The following is a 16,207-nucleotide window of genomic DNA, read 5'->3' on the forward strand; positions in this document are numbered from 1 at the left end:
CCTGGTCTAGATCTTTGCCCAGTTGCAAAAATACTTATGCTGCCATGAGGAGAGAGGGCAGTGCAAGGGTGGAATGAGCCAGGGGGAAGGACATGATGGGACTGGACTTCTCTTTCTGCACTAGGAAATATTTATGAAACAGTAGCTTTAAGCCTTCAGTCTTTATTTTTTTACTTTTTGGACACAATAGAATTGTGCACACACTAAGGCTTTTAAATATTAAAAGAAAAAGGTGTGAAAGTGTTCCTCACTATTCTAATAGTACCTACCATGCAGTAATTCAGAAATTATTTGTTACCATGTGGCTTTAGTGCTAATTGATAGCTAAACTGTTCTTTGTTTTGGATATGAAGAATAATGTTGTTGATACTTACATCTTAATGGCAGAGTATTTTCTTTTTTAAAAAATCCATATTTTAAAATAAAAGTATACAATACTATTTTAAAATAAATGTCCTACAACAAATAAACAAGCAGGTTAAATGACAACCTTTATAAATCTTCAGTGTTTGCATTAGAACAAGTTAAGTTTTTTTTAAAAAGGGTCCTTCAGCAATAAGGAATAAATGGCACAGAAAAATGACAGGCTTTGACTGAAAATACTGCATATGTGGGGCAGAGAATGTCCAAATTACAGTCACAATTGAAAACAGTTACAGGACATGGACAAGCTTCAGTCCATGGAGCTTCACTGCTCATCATCTGCTAACCCATTTTATGGTACAGAATGGAAAGCTTTAAACTGTGTGTTCATGTTTTTGTGGGAGTTTGGACAAGTATTTACCAAGTGGCCAAGCCATAGCTTATAGTCCTCATGTAGAAGAGAGAAGCAACGGAGAAATAATTTAGGTCTGTAGCCCCTGCTGTCTTTCCTAGCATGTCTTGGTGATGTGGCTGTTTGGTAAGGGAGAGAGTTCTCAGCAAAGCAACTGCTGGGTCCTGGCTCAAATCCTGTTGGGATTCCCACTTCCAGATGTACTGTAAAGCTAAGCCCCTTTTCTTCCTGTTCTAGCAACAAGTCCACCTACCCTTGGGTGGTGAGCCTGTATGTCTGCAACTGCCCTGGAATAATGGGACAAGTTGAGAGTGCAGGCTAGGGCTGCCCTGGAATAATGGGACAAGTTGAGAGTGCAGGTTAGGGCTGCCCTGTCTGGCTCTGGAGCCCACATGATGTTGGGGTGCAGGTTCTGAGCCATGGAGAGCCACAGAGAGTAGCACAAGCAATGGAAAGGAGGTGTTAAGATTCACAAGATTGGCCTACTGGAGGTACACATCTGATAGAAAGACCATTAAAACAGAATTGGGCTACTGGTCACATGACATCAAGTGCCTAATGATGCTGCTTCTACATTTGTTTTTCTTCTACACTGAATACGTTATTTACTGTTTATGGTTTCCTTAAAAAATATTTAGCATTGAAGTATGTATCTTTCTAGTGAATAAAAAGGAAAGTTTTATTTCTGAAAGGGGCACAGTAGGCAAGAACATCTCTCTCAAATACTCGACTACCTATGACCATACTTCTAAAACTGTAGAGAATACAGAAGGATAGGAGGAGCTATTGGCAGACTGGCCCTAAATTCTTCTTTAAAGTTTTCTATGGAATATAACTGGCAGCTTGCCTTAGATTCTTGGCTTGTCTCATTGGTGTACTTAGAATGTTATGAATATTCAGATCCCTTCCCTCTGATTGGATGGAAGAATGTATTTTGTCTTCTATATATTTTAGGAGAGAGAGTATGGTCCTTTTTCTTGGTCTGGCAGTATCATTTTATATTTGGAAGAAGTGTTTTCATTTTGCTTTTGCTTAAGTGTGAGCAGATAGTCAATTTTTTCATGTGTTTTCCCCATATTGCTGCTTCTGATTTGTTTTATAAAACCAATTTTTTTAAAAGGCAGTAATATACATATCTAGTCATGTTTTGTGTGAAATTGGAAGAATGTCCTTGTTGTCTGTTTCAGAAAGTTGAAACATGAGTCTTCTCTAAAATTTGGCACACGAAAGAGAGACCCATGTATCACATGTTTAAATTTAAGCAAGCTTTTCTTATCTTCAAAAAAAATAGAGAAAAATAACAAAATGTTTGCCAGGATTGATTGTTTTGATGATGTTGTTGTGTTAGTTATGTGTAAACTAAATAGTCAAAAGGTATTGGTCATGTTGTACAGTTGTGTCATAAGATTTCTTGTGGTGTAATATTGCCCAGCATATTATATGTTGCTTCTAAAAAGAAAACTTTGTTTGATGAGTAATACTAAGAAATTTGCATTTTAGATGCTACTTGTTTACCTTAAACAGAATAAAACCTTTTTTTTTCCTTTCAAGATTTAAAGATCACCCCACATTGAATGAACGGTATTTGTTACTCCATTTACTTGGCCGAGGTGGCTTCAGTGAAGTGTACAAGGTAGGGTTTGTTGAGTCTGATAAATATAATTTTTGAGCTATATACATTTAATTTGGGGGGGGACAAAATGGGATCTAAGTGGAAAGACTGTAATGGGTTGATCAGGCTTCAATTAACCTGTGGAGGAGAGGTAGCATGACAGTAGCCTTGTCAATAGATTTGTGAATTACATGCCATCTTTTTTCCTCACTTTACTGGGTGTTATTTTTATCACCTTTGGTTATAACTTTGCCATATTCATGCATTTCTTTTTTTAGGCTTTTGATCTTTATGAACAAAGATATGCTGCTGTGAAGATTCACCAGCTTAACAAAAGCTGGAGGGATGAAAAGAAAGAAAACTACCACAAGTAAATACTAATTACTTACACTTCATATGCTAAGCTTAATAGCATTTTGTTGATTGTTGAAGGCTAATGTATCCATCTTCTTTTAGACATGCCTGCAGAGAGTATAGAATACACAAAGAACTGGATCACCCCCGAATAGTTAAACTGTATGACTACTTCTCCCTGGATACAGATACGTAAGTAGAACTTGGCAGGGATTTTAGTGCTGTATATTAGATAAACAGAAATGAAGAGTATTTGAACAAAAATAACATATGTTCTTGCTTTCAGCCAAAACATTTTAAAAAACCCCATACTAGTTTCAGAATTTTGTCTGCTAAATATTGCAGGCTTTCTGTAAGGTGATGAGAAGAGAGTGTTTTGCAACACCTGACTGGCGTCAAAAGGCTGCCATACCTTGGACAATTTTCCAAGACTAAATGGCATCAGGAGCATTACTAGCCTAGGCATAGCCCCTGGTGACTGGGCTGCACCTCTTTGCATGAAATTGTGACATCTTAAGGGATAGTTAAGGCATTTTGATTTTGAGAAATGTGTCTACTATAAATAAAGAGGTTTTTCTTAATTTCTCATCCATATGGATGCATTTTCTCTTTTAGTATGAATGTTCTGATTTACATGAGTTTTCATGAGCTAATAGTTACACCATGTGGTCTATGAGCAATTTCATTCATGTATTTTAATATTCAGGCAGCCATTCTTAAACTTGTCAGAATGAAACTAGGTTGTCATGTCTGTTTCTGATTGTGCAGTATGATACATTCTTTCATTTTGTGTCTCTAAATTCTACCCTAGGTTTTGCACGGTTTTAGAATACTGTGAAGGCAATGACTTGGATTTCTATCTCAAGCAACATAAATTGATGTCAGAGAAAGAAGCTAGGTCCATTGTAATGCAAATAGTAAATGCACTACGGTATCTCAATGAGATCAAGCCCCCTATTATACACTATGATCTTAAACCAGGTAAGTGAGAAATGTTATGATTGAAAATGTAATTTAATTTTTATCCTTTATTTTGTTTGTAACTCATGCCTGAAAATGCCAGAGTTATCTTCTGTGTGTCTGGTTTATTGCAAACAACTGGAAAAAGTATGCACTTTTCTTCAGAATTTCATTGCCAGAATCACCTGCCTTTTCTGTGAAAAATGTTTGTTACAACTTTTCTACTTTGCATTATTTTGATTTGAATTTGTAGGAAAAAAAATCCTACAGCTAATAGATACATGCATTGGTAGCTAGCAGTATAAACAGATAAGATCATTAGATCATAAGATCAAGTAGGCTCAATCCTGTCTGGTAATTGTGGGATGCTGATGTGTAATTAATTTTTCTCATATGTTTTTTTTAAACTTGTAAATATGTAATCAGTCACTTTCAGGATCCCAGCATAACCATTCCAAAGCAAGGCTTTACAGACAGTTTTCTTTACAATGAATAATAAATATATTTATAAACAATATTTGTCTTGATTCCATTGTCTTTGTTTCACCATCTTGCATGAATGATGCTTATATTCTTCATGTGCTTTAATCTGTTACACTTCCAAGTTTGGGGTTTGTAAAGTAATTCTTAGTGCCAGGCTGTTTACTTTCTGTTCTGTAATAAACTGCTCACACAGGTTTATTTTGTCTTATGAAATTGTACAGAATGAATTCTTAGTCTCATTATTTTTTGTTCTCAGAGGAACTTCATCAAATAATTTTTATATCAAGAATTATTGTACAACTTTAACACGTGGAGTAAGATTTTGCTGTAGGATTGCAGCAATTTCTTGGCACAATTTTGTGGCATATGCAAACCGTGAAAACTGTAGTGTAGGGTTCTTCTGGCAGAAAAATAATGAGACTTATTTGTAACTGGTATGTGGCTGCATTCTGATATTTCCTCACTCCATTTTGGTGTTTCTTTGCTGACCAACCAGCTCCCAGATGAGAGAGCCATTTCAGATCATCATGGTAACCTGGAGAGTTGCTGAAATTGCACAGAAATTTATCACAGTCAAGTTACTCTAGACTTGAGGATGTAAAGATTATGTAAATGTGCCTCAGTTGGTTCAAGCATGGTGCTAATAACACCAAGACTGTGGGTTTGGTCATGGGTGCCTTTTAACCCAGGCTGTTTTGTGGTTCTGAGTCTTTGATTCTGTAAAATTGTCACTTCCTCTCATGAAGTTAGATGCTCTTGAAAATTGAACCTGGTTTTGAAAATAAAGCATTCTGTTAGCTTTTTTTGAAGTCATTTTTCTTTTCCCCCTGAATAGGTAATATCCTTCTTGTAGATGGAACAGCATGTGGAGAAATAAAAATTACTGATTTTGGTCTGTCCAAAATAATGGATGATGATAGCTATGGAGTGGATGGAATGGATTTAACTTCACAGGGAGCAGGAACTTACTGGTAAGCCCTGGTTTGATTTTGCTGTTTGGACTCTGGATCATTGTTCAGATTTTATAAATGTAGTCTTATAAAGCCAATTTGGAGAGACAACTAGGACTAAAAATATTAACATGGATGGCAGACAGAGGTGTTTGTGCAGTACTGTGATGTTGATATTCCCAAATATTAGAAGAGTCTAACTTAAAAAGTAAAATAAGAGTGTGTGTGTGTTATTTATTTATAAGTAAATATGTATAAATAAATGTGGAGATGATCACTGTGATTTAGAAACATGGTAACCTCTGAAGAGGCAGGTATTATTTCTTTGGATGCTGGTGGTTGAAGATATTTGACAGAGACATTTGATGATTAAGTGTGGGTGCTTAATACTTGGAAATTGTAGAACAGGTATTGCCAACAGGTAATGTCCTTAGGACAAAAGAGTATTCACTCCTCCTTCCTAAACATTAATGACAGCCCAGCAGCTGGGATTTATTTTTTGTGTACTTGCATGCTCATCCAAAACACTGGAGTTTTACAGCTGCCATAGCATAGGTATGACAATAAGCATGTCATTGCTTACAGAAAATCTGTTTTTAGACTCTCTAAAGATGCAGATTCTTCATGGCAGAGTAGCTCTTTCGGCCTGGGTATGTGCTGGCTGTGTCAGTGGGTGGATTAGAAATCCTTTACTGGGCAGGTTGTTACAAGTCATTTGCTCTACAGAGCGGCCAGTGTCATTCCCATTTGCTTTGCACCTCTTCCCATATTCAGGGGTTGGATGTAATAAAGTTTTTGCCTTTTCCTTCAGAGTTCTTAGTAAAGGAAACACATACTCTTCCTCAAATGCCACTGTGCACATGCTGTGAGAAAATGATTACTCGAGTTGAAGCATTTTAGAAGTGTTAGGCTTTTGCTACTCTTTTTAATACTTTACCTATTTAAACACCAGTTTAAATGTTTTATTTTAGGAATATATATCAGAAGAATTTTGGCTTTTGGATTTCATCTAGAATGCCTCAGGCACTAGTGGTGCTGGAAACTTAGAAGTAAAAAAAGATCTGTAATCATTATAGATTCATGATGAGTCTCTGCATTTCTAATTCATGCTTTCTCTGAGCCCAAAATCTTCATTAGGCAGGGAAAAACTTAGAGTGAGTTTGAGCTTGGGAATGAATCTGTTCAGAGTACATTGCACAAACTGTCTGCAGTATAGCCCTGGGAGGGATTTCCTCAGTCACTGGGCTCAGTTACCTGCCTTCCCAGGCAGTTAGGTTATGTAATCTCTTGGTAAACTTCTAGATGTTTATATTAAATTTAGTTAGTGTTTTGTCCCCAGTAATCTGATTTGAAATGTCTTCTGTAACCTCAGTTCTCTGATCATTAGAAATCTAATCCTCTAATTTGCAGGCTGTGTATATTTGTGGCCAGTTTATACTTGTTTGTTCCTGTGCTAACATTGTCCTCCCTCAAGTAGGTTGTGGCCCCCTCCTAGTACTTGCACCTTGGTGTTTTTGTAGCCTTCACTTTTTTGTTCCCTCTGAACTATAGGCTATCCATTCTTCAGATCATTTTAGTAACATTCATTGCATTTGTATTACTTTAAGATCACTTGTCTTGATTGTTGTAATCAGAATTGTAAACAAGTATTCCAGAAGAGAGTTTGTGATGCTGTTCAAAATTGTTGCATTTTTTATCTCCCTTTTTCTGCTTATTTCTATTTCTACAAATATTTCTTCAAAGTTTCTCCTTAAGTCTTATATGTTGTTGACAGCAGAGTGCCTGTTCTGTAGTTGCCGTAATAGTTGTTTTGCATTTTTCAATTTTAAATATTACAGTCAGTAATACTTGACTGCCCTTAAATTAATATATATGGAAGGTTTTGTTTGTTTTTTAAAGGAAGTTCCATTTCATCAGTTATTCTGTAATTCAGGAATGGCATGGGAACTTCCTCAACTTTCATTAAGTAAAGTTCTCTTTCTGCAAAATACAGGGACAGAAATAACAATCACCTTTGTCTATCATACACATCTCTGGGTAAAGTTACCATTTTTACTAAAAACTTGGTTAAAGGATCTTTAAGCCATATCTGCATTTTCTTTGTTCCTAACCAGGTCTTGCTAAAACGCCTTATTTGGCTTTCATCTTTTCTTGCTTTGATAGGTGGCTTCATATTTAACCTGGGGTCCTAATTTAAAAAGAAATTATAATTGGCAGTTTAGGTAAAAAATGTTTGCATTTGTGCATGTGTTAAATAGACCCTCTATCTGACTAACTGTATAGAACTGTAATATCAGTTTTGGTGGGTTGCTGGGTGTTGGAATGCAGATTGTAGGGCAGCTGTACAATTGTCAGAAGCTCAGAGATGTGTAGGTGAGGTGTTTGCACAGTTGGATAATTGAGCATGTTCTAGTGATGCCATACTTACAGACTGAAATGCCTGTTTTGTTTTCCAGGTACTTGCCTCCAGAGTGTTTTGTAGTTGGCAAAGAGCCACCAAAGATTTCTAATAAGGTTGATGTGTGGTCAGTTGGAGTAATCTTTTTCCAATGCCTTTATGGTAGAAAGGTAAGGAAAGCTTTAGAAAATCTAAAGAGTTTTAGTGTAGGTGCCTATTCTCACTAGACTGTAAAGACATGAATCTACATGGAAAATGATTTGTGTTACTTTTTGGCGGTGTACACTGATTTTGCAAAATATTAGAAAATCTTGCCTGTAACTTTTTTATTTGCAGAATAGTTGGAAGTTTGTATACTGCAACAACTTACTAGAGGATAAATATTTATGAAATCAAAGTAATTGGATAAATCTCCTGAAAAAAATTCATGTGCTTGTTTTGCAGCCATTTGGCCACAATCAATCACAGCAAGATATCCTACAAGAAAATACAATATTAAAAGCCACAGAAGTTCAATTCCCTGTCAAACCTGTTGTAAGCAATGAAGCCAAGGTAACTTTTACTATAATCTCTGAGTAAAACATTCATCTTGAAGGATTCAGCTGTAAAATTATTGTTAACCCAAGAATGCTGTAGAACATAATAACTATGTAGAAAAACGTACTTGAGAAGCTAGTATGTGGATGTTTTTATTTAAGCAGTCTTATTCTGGGACTTCTCAAAATCATGTACTTCAAAGCAAAACTATATATATATATTCCAGAAATTTGCAAGTGGTTTTTAAGTAGGCCACCTCAAAAATGGTCTGCTTTACTTTTTCTCAGAGGACCTTATGTGTCTCATTCAGGCTGTCTTACTAGAAGTTCTTGTGAAATGCTGCTGCTACAGTAGCAACTCTTTCTGGAAATAGGGGATTTTATTCTCTGCAGCTAGAAGAAGTATTTGACTATCAGGTGCCTAAAGGATATGACCTCTAATACTCTTCCCTTTGAAAGGTCTTAGTGTGTGGGTATTAACTTATATCTGAGTTTAGAAACATGAATTTTTGAGATTAGGAATCTAGAAGATAATTTGATACTGATTCAGGAAATAAGACTGCCAAAATAGTTCTCTGCCACAAAGGTGTCAATTCCTCTACACAGACTGGCTATTCAGAAACAGATTGAGGTGGTTTCCCAAATGATCACTGATCTGAGCATCTGTAACACAAATCCAATTCTGTGAAAGTGGAAGAAAATATTATATGTTACTTGCTTGTAAAAACTGTCCCAATTTTTGAAAGATATATTCATGACCAGATGCAATAGATGTGCTCTTTGAGAAAAAAATGCCAAGATAGTAGAATGCTTATTCAAGTTTCAGCGACTAATTAAACATATTTAGATTTGGGACACACCAAAAATTTAGGAACGTTAAGATTCAGCTTCTAAAGATTAAAAGGAAAAGAAATATATTTCTAGAGGCAGTAGCTTCCCAACAAAATAAGTCTTTTGGATACATAAACTTGCTGTTACAAGTGGTGGTATATTTCTGTTAATTATATTTTCTAAAAGTAGTGTTAGTGAGAGAGTTGCATTTAAAGTTATGAAAAACTGGTTGAAGAATTGTAGTTAGAATTGGGGTTTTTGTTTGCTGTTGGTTTTTCACTGGCATTTGAGAAAACTATCCCTTGAATGCAATTGACAAACACACATCATGTTACTGATACCTTTACGTAATAAGAGTTTATATCTGTGTCTTTTAACTTTGCCTTTCTTTGTCATGAATAGTTTTTATACAGAGGATGTTAGGAAGGAGTAGGCAGTTCAGCATGGAGAATTGGCAACTTTTTGCATTCTCTATGTATTTGCATGGTCTGTTTGTTTGAACGACTGAAATAAACTTCTAGTATTCTCCACTCATATTAACCATTGTCATGATAGCTGTGAGAGAGAGGGAGAAATTATTCTCTGGTGGAAATGCTATAAAACAATTTCAGACTAACTTCTTAATGTAGACCATTTACAATGACTGTATAGAATCCAAATTGTTTTTCAGATTTATAGGCCTGGCAGTTGGAAAAGAACAGCTTGTAAACTGAAATTCTGATTTGGAAAACACGGAGATTAAATAAATATGGAACCTCAAATGACATTGTTAGTTAGTTTTCAGACTGTAACTGTCCTTTGATCCTCCTCACTGTTTCCTGTTTTGTGCAGTGGTGTCCTTTGCTTCACACTAGTGTGGCTGCAGAGGCACAAAACTGTGAAGTATTTTAAAAACATTTCAGACACAAACTGTTACTCTGAGGATCTTGAGAATAACTGTTTACAGTTCATTTGTTTTGAAGGATTTACTGTGAAGAATTTGATTAAAATCTGTAATATCCAAGAACATGTGAATATCTACTAACAGATGTGCATAATTTTTATATTGTACCTTGTCCATGCTGGATATGCAAATGTTAAAAGTAAATTCTAGCATGATTCTTTGGAACTTGTATCACAGATTTTCTCCTTTAATCTCCAGATTTTAATTGGAGCAAAGAACAAACAGCTGAACAGATTTATCAAAGAAGACATATGTAATTCTTTTAAATTAAGTTCTAAATTAAGTAATGATGTGCTAATCAGTTCTGTAGCAATAATAAGGATTTTCTATCATTAAATGTTGAAGCCCAGGCTCTCAGGAGACCAAATGTTCTGTGTGTGCTAGACATAAAACTTGACAGAAACTTTCAGCGTAAAATGATTGGCATAGGTCATATGGACCTAGATGTAGGGATGACATAGTGAATTTAGCTACAGAGTTTTTCAATTGATTAGTTAATTTTAAGCAGGTGTGATTGAGTTTTTCATGGGAAGAGAGTTTCAGCAAGGTAGTGGTTTCCTAAATATTCTTTACTTAATGCCTATTGAGCATGGCAACCATCAATGTCAGCTTCATGTTTTGCTCTACCCTGTCATGGCACATGTGGAAATGCTTGTTTTCAAAATTCAGCTAAAGCATTGAAATTCTATCTCTGCGTCATCCACCTCTTCTTCCCCTCTCAATGGTTTTAGAAGCTCGTTGGAGAAATTAGAAAGGTCTCCTTTTTCAATCCTCTGACACTTGCTCCTGGTTTTTATTCATCTGTTCACATAAAACATGCAAAAATCTAATTGGGTGAGGTGCTAATGTTTTACTTGTAAATATAGTTCCTAAACATGGAAATAAATATTTGAAGTGTGATTATTTGAAGCCAGATTTTTCTTTCAGCCATGATGTTGCATTTCTTCAGTGGGCTCAGCAGCAAAATGTTACATGGTCATTTGAATTATTTAAGAAAAAGAATTTGTTTAGAAGCTAGTTTATCCAGGAGGACTTGCCTATTTGCCTGAAAGCAAATATAAGTATTTGGAATGTTACTGTAACTTTGTACATTTCTTTTCTAGGCCTTTATCAGACGCTGTTTAGCATATCGAAAAGAGGACAGATTTGATGTCCACCAGCTGGCTAATGATCCTTATCTTCTCCCTCATATGAGGAGATCAAATTCTTCAGGAAACTTGCATATGACTGGCCTAGCAGCATCCCCTACACCACCTACTTCAAGCATTATTTCGTACTGAAATTTCTCCAGCTGAGGAATGGGATGATACTTTTGTTTAGTTTTCAGATGCAGACTTGAGCTTGAAAGCATTTGAGTGTTTTTACACAGGACAAGTTTGATAACTGTGTTTTCAGACTGAAGTCCTCCTACATAGTGTCATTTGTATGATTGGAGTGGATCATGGACTGTGAATAAATGTGCCCTTCTGAGAAACACCGTTAAACATAGAAGGATGACACTTCCTGTTACAAACTAACAGGTATACTGTGTTTAAGACTGAAGAAAAGGTTTTTAGTTTTTTTCTGGGGAACATTGTAAATAATCTTTTTAATACTTTAAAGTACATTTGGTGGATACTGGAAAGTTCTAACATGAAGGGTAGTTTTTCATTATTTAAATAAAAAAGGGTAGTGAGCAAATTTAAAAACACAGGAAAAATTTTGTGCCTGGTTATGAAGTAAATGAACTGCCATCTTTCGAAGACATTGATCTTTCAAAACCAAAGTGAGGAATGTGAGATGGTGAAAGATAATGTTCAGCATCAGATTTTTCAAATAAAATTAGAGTATTTTATTTGGCTACTCAGGCTTGTACCTCCAAAAATGTTGTGGTGTTCCACTGAATTTAGATTGGAAGGGTGATATGGAATTCCTGGTACTTACTTCTCAAATAGATTGCTAATTTTGAAATCCTTTCGGTTTTTTTTAAATACTATACTTGCTGTGGTATTGAAACTTGTGAAACCTTCCAGGCTTCTAATAAAAGCAAGCAACAGTATGAAACCAAATGCAAACAGGTCATGTATAATGTTCTATGCAGGAATAATGATAAATTCCCTTCTAGCTCTACTGTAAATTGTTGTACAGATGTCACATTTTCAGTTAAATTTCAGCAACTTATTCCTGTACAAATGTTTAAAGTATGGCTTTTTCTAATTGGATATTGTATTTTTTTTAAGTCTCCCTCAAGGCGCTTTTAATTGCTGCTAAATGACGTTGCTTTTACTTTTACAAGAGTCAAATGACCTCCTTCAGGTGCGAGTCAACTGTACGAGAGCTGGAGCACAGGCAATCGTTATCAATCAAGGCATGTACAGCAGATCTGTGTTGGCAATTTACAGTACAGTTCCTTCAGTCCGTTCGCTGCGTTCTCCTCCCGCAGAGCGCATCAGTAATAGGTGTAGAAGTTGCTCATGGTTATTCTCTATTTCTGGAAGTTCCTATCAACAAGGAAATGTTTCTTGTGGCTTGTACAGATATTTTAAAATGTGAAACATTTTCTAACTGCCTTGTATGGTAGAAACTTATTTTTCAGAACAGTGTATCTCTCTCCTGTTCACTATTCTTTTTACTATCCCATTCTTGACGCTGAATACCTATATGTAATTTTGTCCATGTTGCAGAAAGAGGAGGCTGTATTACCACAGGTTTTCATTTAGTATTGTACAGTTAAACTGTTGCTCTTGTTTCTGATGTTGCAAGCCATTTTGTTTTCATTGTATATAAAGAAATGTTAACTGTCTCTTTAAAATGCTGCTGAAATTGTAGAGAATGTAGCCAAAACAGTAATAAACAACAGGCAGTTGAAATTTCAAGGTTTTCATTGTGTGCTTTTACATTTCAGCATAGGGTAAATCACATAACCATATCAGTGAGCACAAAAATATTTAAAGCAAACTTCTTAATTACAAACAAAAGGCCAATAATACAATAATTAATTTAAGTAGCATTGGAGGTGAAAGTGGAAGATTCATGAAACTTAAAACATCTGTCATGATGAGGTAACCAAAACTTCATTTGATTGAATGGACTGCACAGTAACAACTTGTAAGTATTTCAGTGGTTCTTTTTAAAATATTGAGCTGTGGGATAACATTAGCTCATAGAATTATTAGAAAATTAGACTCAAACAGAATACTGAGACTCCATCCTTTCCACTCTCTACAGCACAAGTCTGAGTGCAGAGTTCAAGGAAAATGTGCTATAGCTGTAAGTTCACATTAGAATTCATTCCTTCTTATTCTGCATGTTGGTAACTGAAATAGAATTGATGGTTTTACCACATGAAAATACGTTGGATAGTGGAAATTGTGGTTTTATTTTGTGAAGGCTGGTCAGTATTTTGACTTTTTGGAAAGTGCTTTTGACGCTCGCGGGAAGTCGAGAAATGCATGGTGGCAGTGCGGGCACCGGAACAGCATGGCCCGGGGAGCTCCACGCCGCTGCCACCTGAGCAGGTTTTAAAACACCTGCCTGTTTTAAAATCAGCAGCTCCGAAAAGGAAAGCACGTTTTGGAATTTAAAGCATCCTGCGTGTTCCTGCTCCAGCTTTGATGTCTTCCGGATTGTAGGAAAACCACAGGTCTGAGGCGGGGCCACCAGCCCGGCCAGGCCGGATACCAGGACACGGCACATCCAGCCCGGCCAGGCAGGACACCAGGACACGGCACATCCAGCCTGGGGAGGGGATGCAGGTCCCCAGCAGCGTTGCTGCTTCAGCCGTGCCCTGAATTCCGGCTGGGGCGGGAGCTGGGGCAGGGGATGGAGTTGGAGCTGGGGCTGGAGCTGGAGGCTGGGTTTGGAGCTGCTGCTGTGAGGCAGAGGAGCTGCGGCCCGCGGGGCCGCGGCCGGGCGGGCGCAGCACCGCCCCCGCAGCCGTGTTGTGTGGGAGGAGCGGTTCGGCAACGGAGTGGAGTTGGCCACAAGGTGAGAAGTGTCTTTTGGTCTTTTATTATTCTTCTGAGAGCGCTGAGAACTTGGTGCTCTTCTCCAGAAGTGGGATATTGCATTGGGAAGGGAGACAGGAGAACCTGGCCTGGTGGGGTAGGGACCTGGGCAGTGTATCAGACAGGGGAGCCTCAAAATTTGGAGCCGGTGTGGTTAGAGAGTGTCCTTATATCAATGCCTTTAATACTTGATTCTCACAATTGCTATTGCATTTTTAAAAAACTCTCTTTTCTCTGTATCAGCTACAGCCAGAGTGAGGGCTCTGGTTTGGTAGCTGCGGGGTGCCGGGCAGCAGGGCCTGCCCAGCCCCACACTCGGTGAGCCAGCCAGCCCAGCGTGTCCGTCTGCCACCACAGCACAGGGACCGGGGCACGGCCGGGGCCCAGCATGAGCCTGCCCTGGGCTCTAGGGGGTAAATACCCTTCCTCAGGCCTGGACCATTCCTCCAGGCAGCCATGGACTGTAGAGCTGAGGACTGTGTTGCCTTTGTAGGAAAGGTAAGACTGCATATTTTTCAGAGAAATAATGAATGATCCAGAAAGCTCATGTCTTTGTGGTCACAGATTGGTGAAAGGAGTCCAGTGAGATAAACAGAGTTCCCCAAGTCACCATCCTGGGGGTCTGTCTGGCATTACATACCTGCCACCTGAGGCCAGTGTGTTTCTAAGTATCCCTTCTACAAACTAAGCAGGTTTTACTCAGTCCTTAAAGCTTCCTAGGCAAATATCCCTGAAAAACTCTCTAATGTCTTCCAGTACCTAAGTTTGGCTCAAGTTTACTCGTATCCTGACAAATTTGTCTACCTTATTCTTAAAAATGCCTCTCAGTGATGGCTGCATTACTTATCCAAGTGATTTATTCTAGTTTTCCCTAGCATCCTGTCTTTTTACTGCTCTTTAAGCCTATTATTTCCAGTCCTGGGCACTGTGGCACAAAAACCAGTTTCCTGCCATGTATAGTACATGAGCTTTGCTTTCTATAGAGTTACCATGTATAGAAAGTTTAATTTTGAACTTCATGTGTATCTTTTGAAATTAATATTATTGTCCTCTGAATAAGTGAGGTTCTTGCAGAATAATTTCAGATATTCAGCTCCTAGCAGAATGTTCGAGAAACTTGCTGTTGGAGAAATTTGATTTTTCTTTTTTGCTGGAAGAAATCGAGTCACCTTGCAATCTTTTCACTGTGCTACATTTCCCAAGCCAGTAAAATTCTGTGTGTAAATCAAGGAAAAATGCTTTCCCTAGAAATCTCATTTTGTATCTAGTGTCTCGAGAGCTCATTGGGTATCATTAAGAAATTACAGGATGTTTAAATTTTAGAATCCCCTCGTACAAATCTTTTTCTCTGCACCGTTCAAACACACCCAGGGACTTTCTCTCTAAACAGTGGAGGAGATCAAAGCCACATTTGTTGTGTCCTCAGAAGATAGGCAGACCTGCAGGTCAGCCAGCAAAGTGAAATTTGTTTTCTTGGTCTTGTATGAAAGCTATGTGACGGTATTGAGCAGAGCACAGCTCTGCAGACCAATGGAACAAGAGTTTCCTGGGAAGGGAATGCCATGGCTTCAGCCCCAGGCCCCTTACCCATTCCTGTTTCTGTAGTTTTGCAGTTGTACTTACAGTGTAAAAACCAAACAGTCCCTGGACATCACCCTTGTGTCTGCTGTTACTCTCGGGAAACCTGTTTACCCATATGCAAAGTCTGAATCATTTTGCAGGTGGCCTGGGGTTGTGGCTTCCTGTTATTTGTAGTATTGATGTCCAGGGGGGTTGTGCAATTACTCCCTTCTCCAAAACTGGAAGGACAATCCTTAGCAGAGTTATTGGCTTCAGTAAGGTCTGGGAGCAGCCATAGCTGAAAGAGGCATAAGCACTATCCAGCGTTTCAGTGCCTAGGAAGGGCCTGACAGCACCTTACTGAATCAATAGAATATTTTTGATGTTGGAATACTGAAATATTTATAGTTCAGGACAGAAGACATGTTCAAACCAGCTTCTTCTAAATGTTCACTAATAGAGAACTATGATAGTTTGTAGTTGATGTTAAGAGATCCAAGAGTTGTCAAAATGCAAGATAAAGACAGGAGAGATGATTGCTTCTGTTTTGTACCTAAACTTGTTGGGACACTCATGGGTTTAGCAGGCCTGGAATGAAAGCTGGAAAAGGGAGCTGATTGTCTGTTAGCATTGTCAAAAGCTTTGAGGGAAAGAGCACCAAGAGCTGCTTTCCTCTGTGCATTTGCAAGCAGATCAGTAGATCTTCACTTTCCTTCAATGGTAGAACAGCAGTTTCCACTAAAACTGATAGAACTAGCAAAGATTTAAAGGACTCAGAGAAGCAGAACATGCCCCATGCTCCCAGAATTCTGCCATCCA

General features: G+C 37.8%; 1 protein-coding gene across 4 annotated transcripts in view; it reads left to right on the forward strand.

The window, feature by feature from the left end:
* Positions 1-12,697, forward strand: part of TLK1 (tousled like kinase 1) — a 69,354-nt gene extending 56,657 nt beyond the window's left edge. For all 4 annotated transcript variants that reach the window (XM_071434930.1, XM_071434929.1, XM_071434931.1 and 1 more), the window contains exons 14-21: positions 2,327-2,408; positions 2,666-2,757; positions 2,844-2,933; positions 3,553-3,722; positions 5,020-5,155; positions 7,591-7,702; positions 7,977-8,084; positions 10,946-12,697. In XM_071434930.1, the coding sequence (XP_071291031.1) occupies positions 2,327-2,408; positions 2,666-2,757; positions 2,844-2,933; positions 3,553-3,722; positions 5,020-5,155; positions 7,591-7,702; positions 7,977-8,084; positions 10,946-11,122 (967 nt within the window). In that variant the 3' untranslated portion in view covers positions 11,123-12,697. The remainder of the gene's footprint in view (positions 1-2,326; positions 2,409-2,665; positions 2,758-2,843; positions 2,934-3,552; positions 3,723-5,019; positions 5,156-7,590; positions 7,703-7,976; positions 8,085-10,945) is intronic.
* The last annotated feature ends 3,510 nt before the right edge of the window (positions 12,698-16,207 follow it).

This window comes from Agelaius tricolor, unplaced genomic scaffold, assembly GCF_023055355.1.
Source record: "Agelaius tricolor isolate 1412-34295 unplaced genomic scaffold, bAgeTri1.0.p SCAF_10, whole genome shotgun sequence".
In the NCBI taxonomy this organism is placed as follows: Eukaryota; Metazoa; Chordata; class Aves; order Passeriformes; family Icteridae; genus Agelaius; species Agelaius tricolor.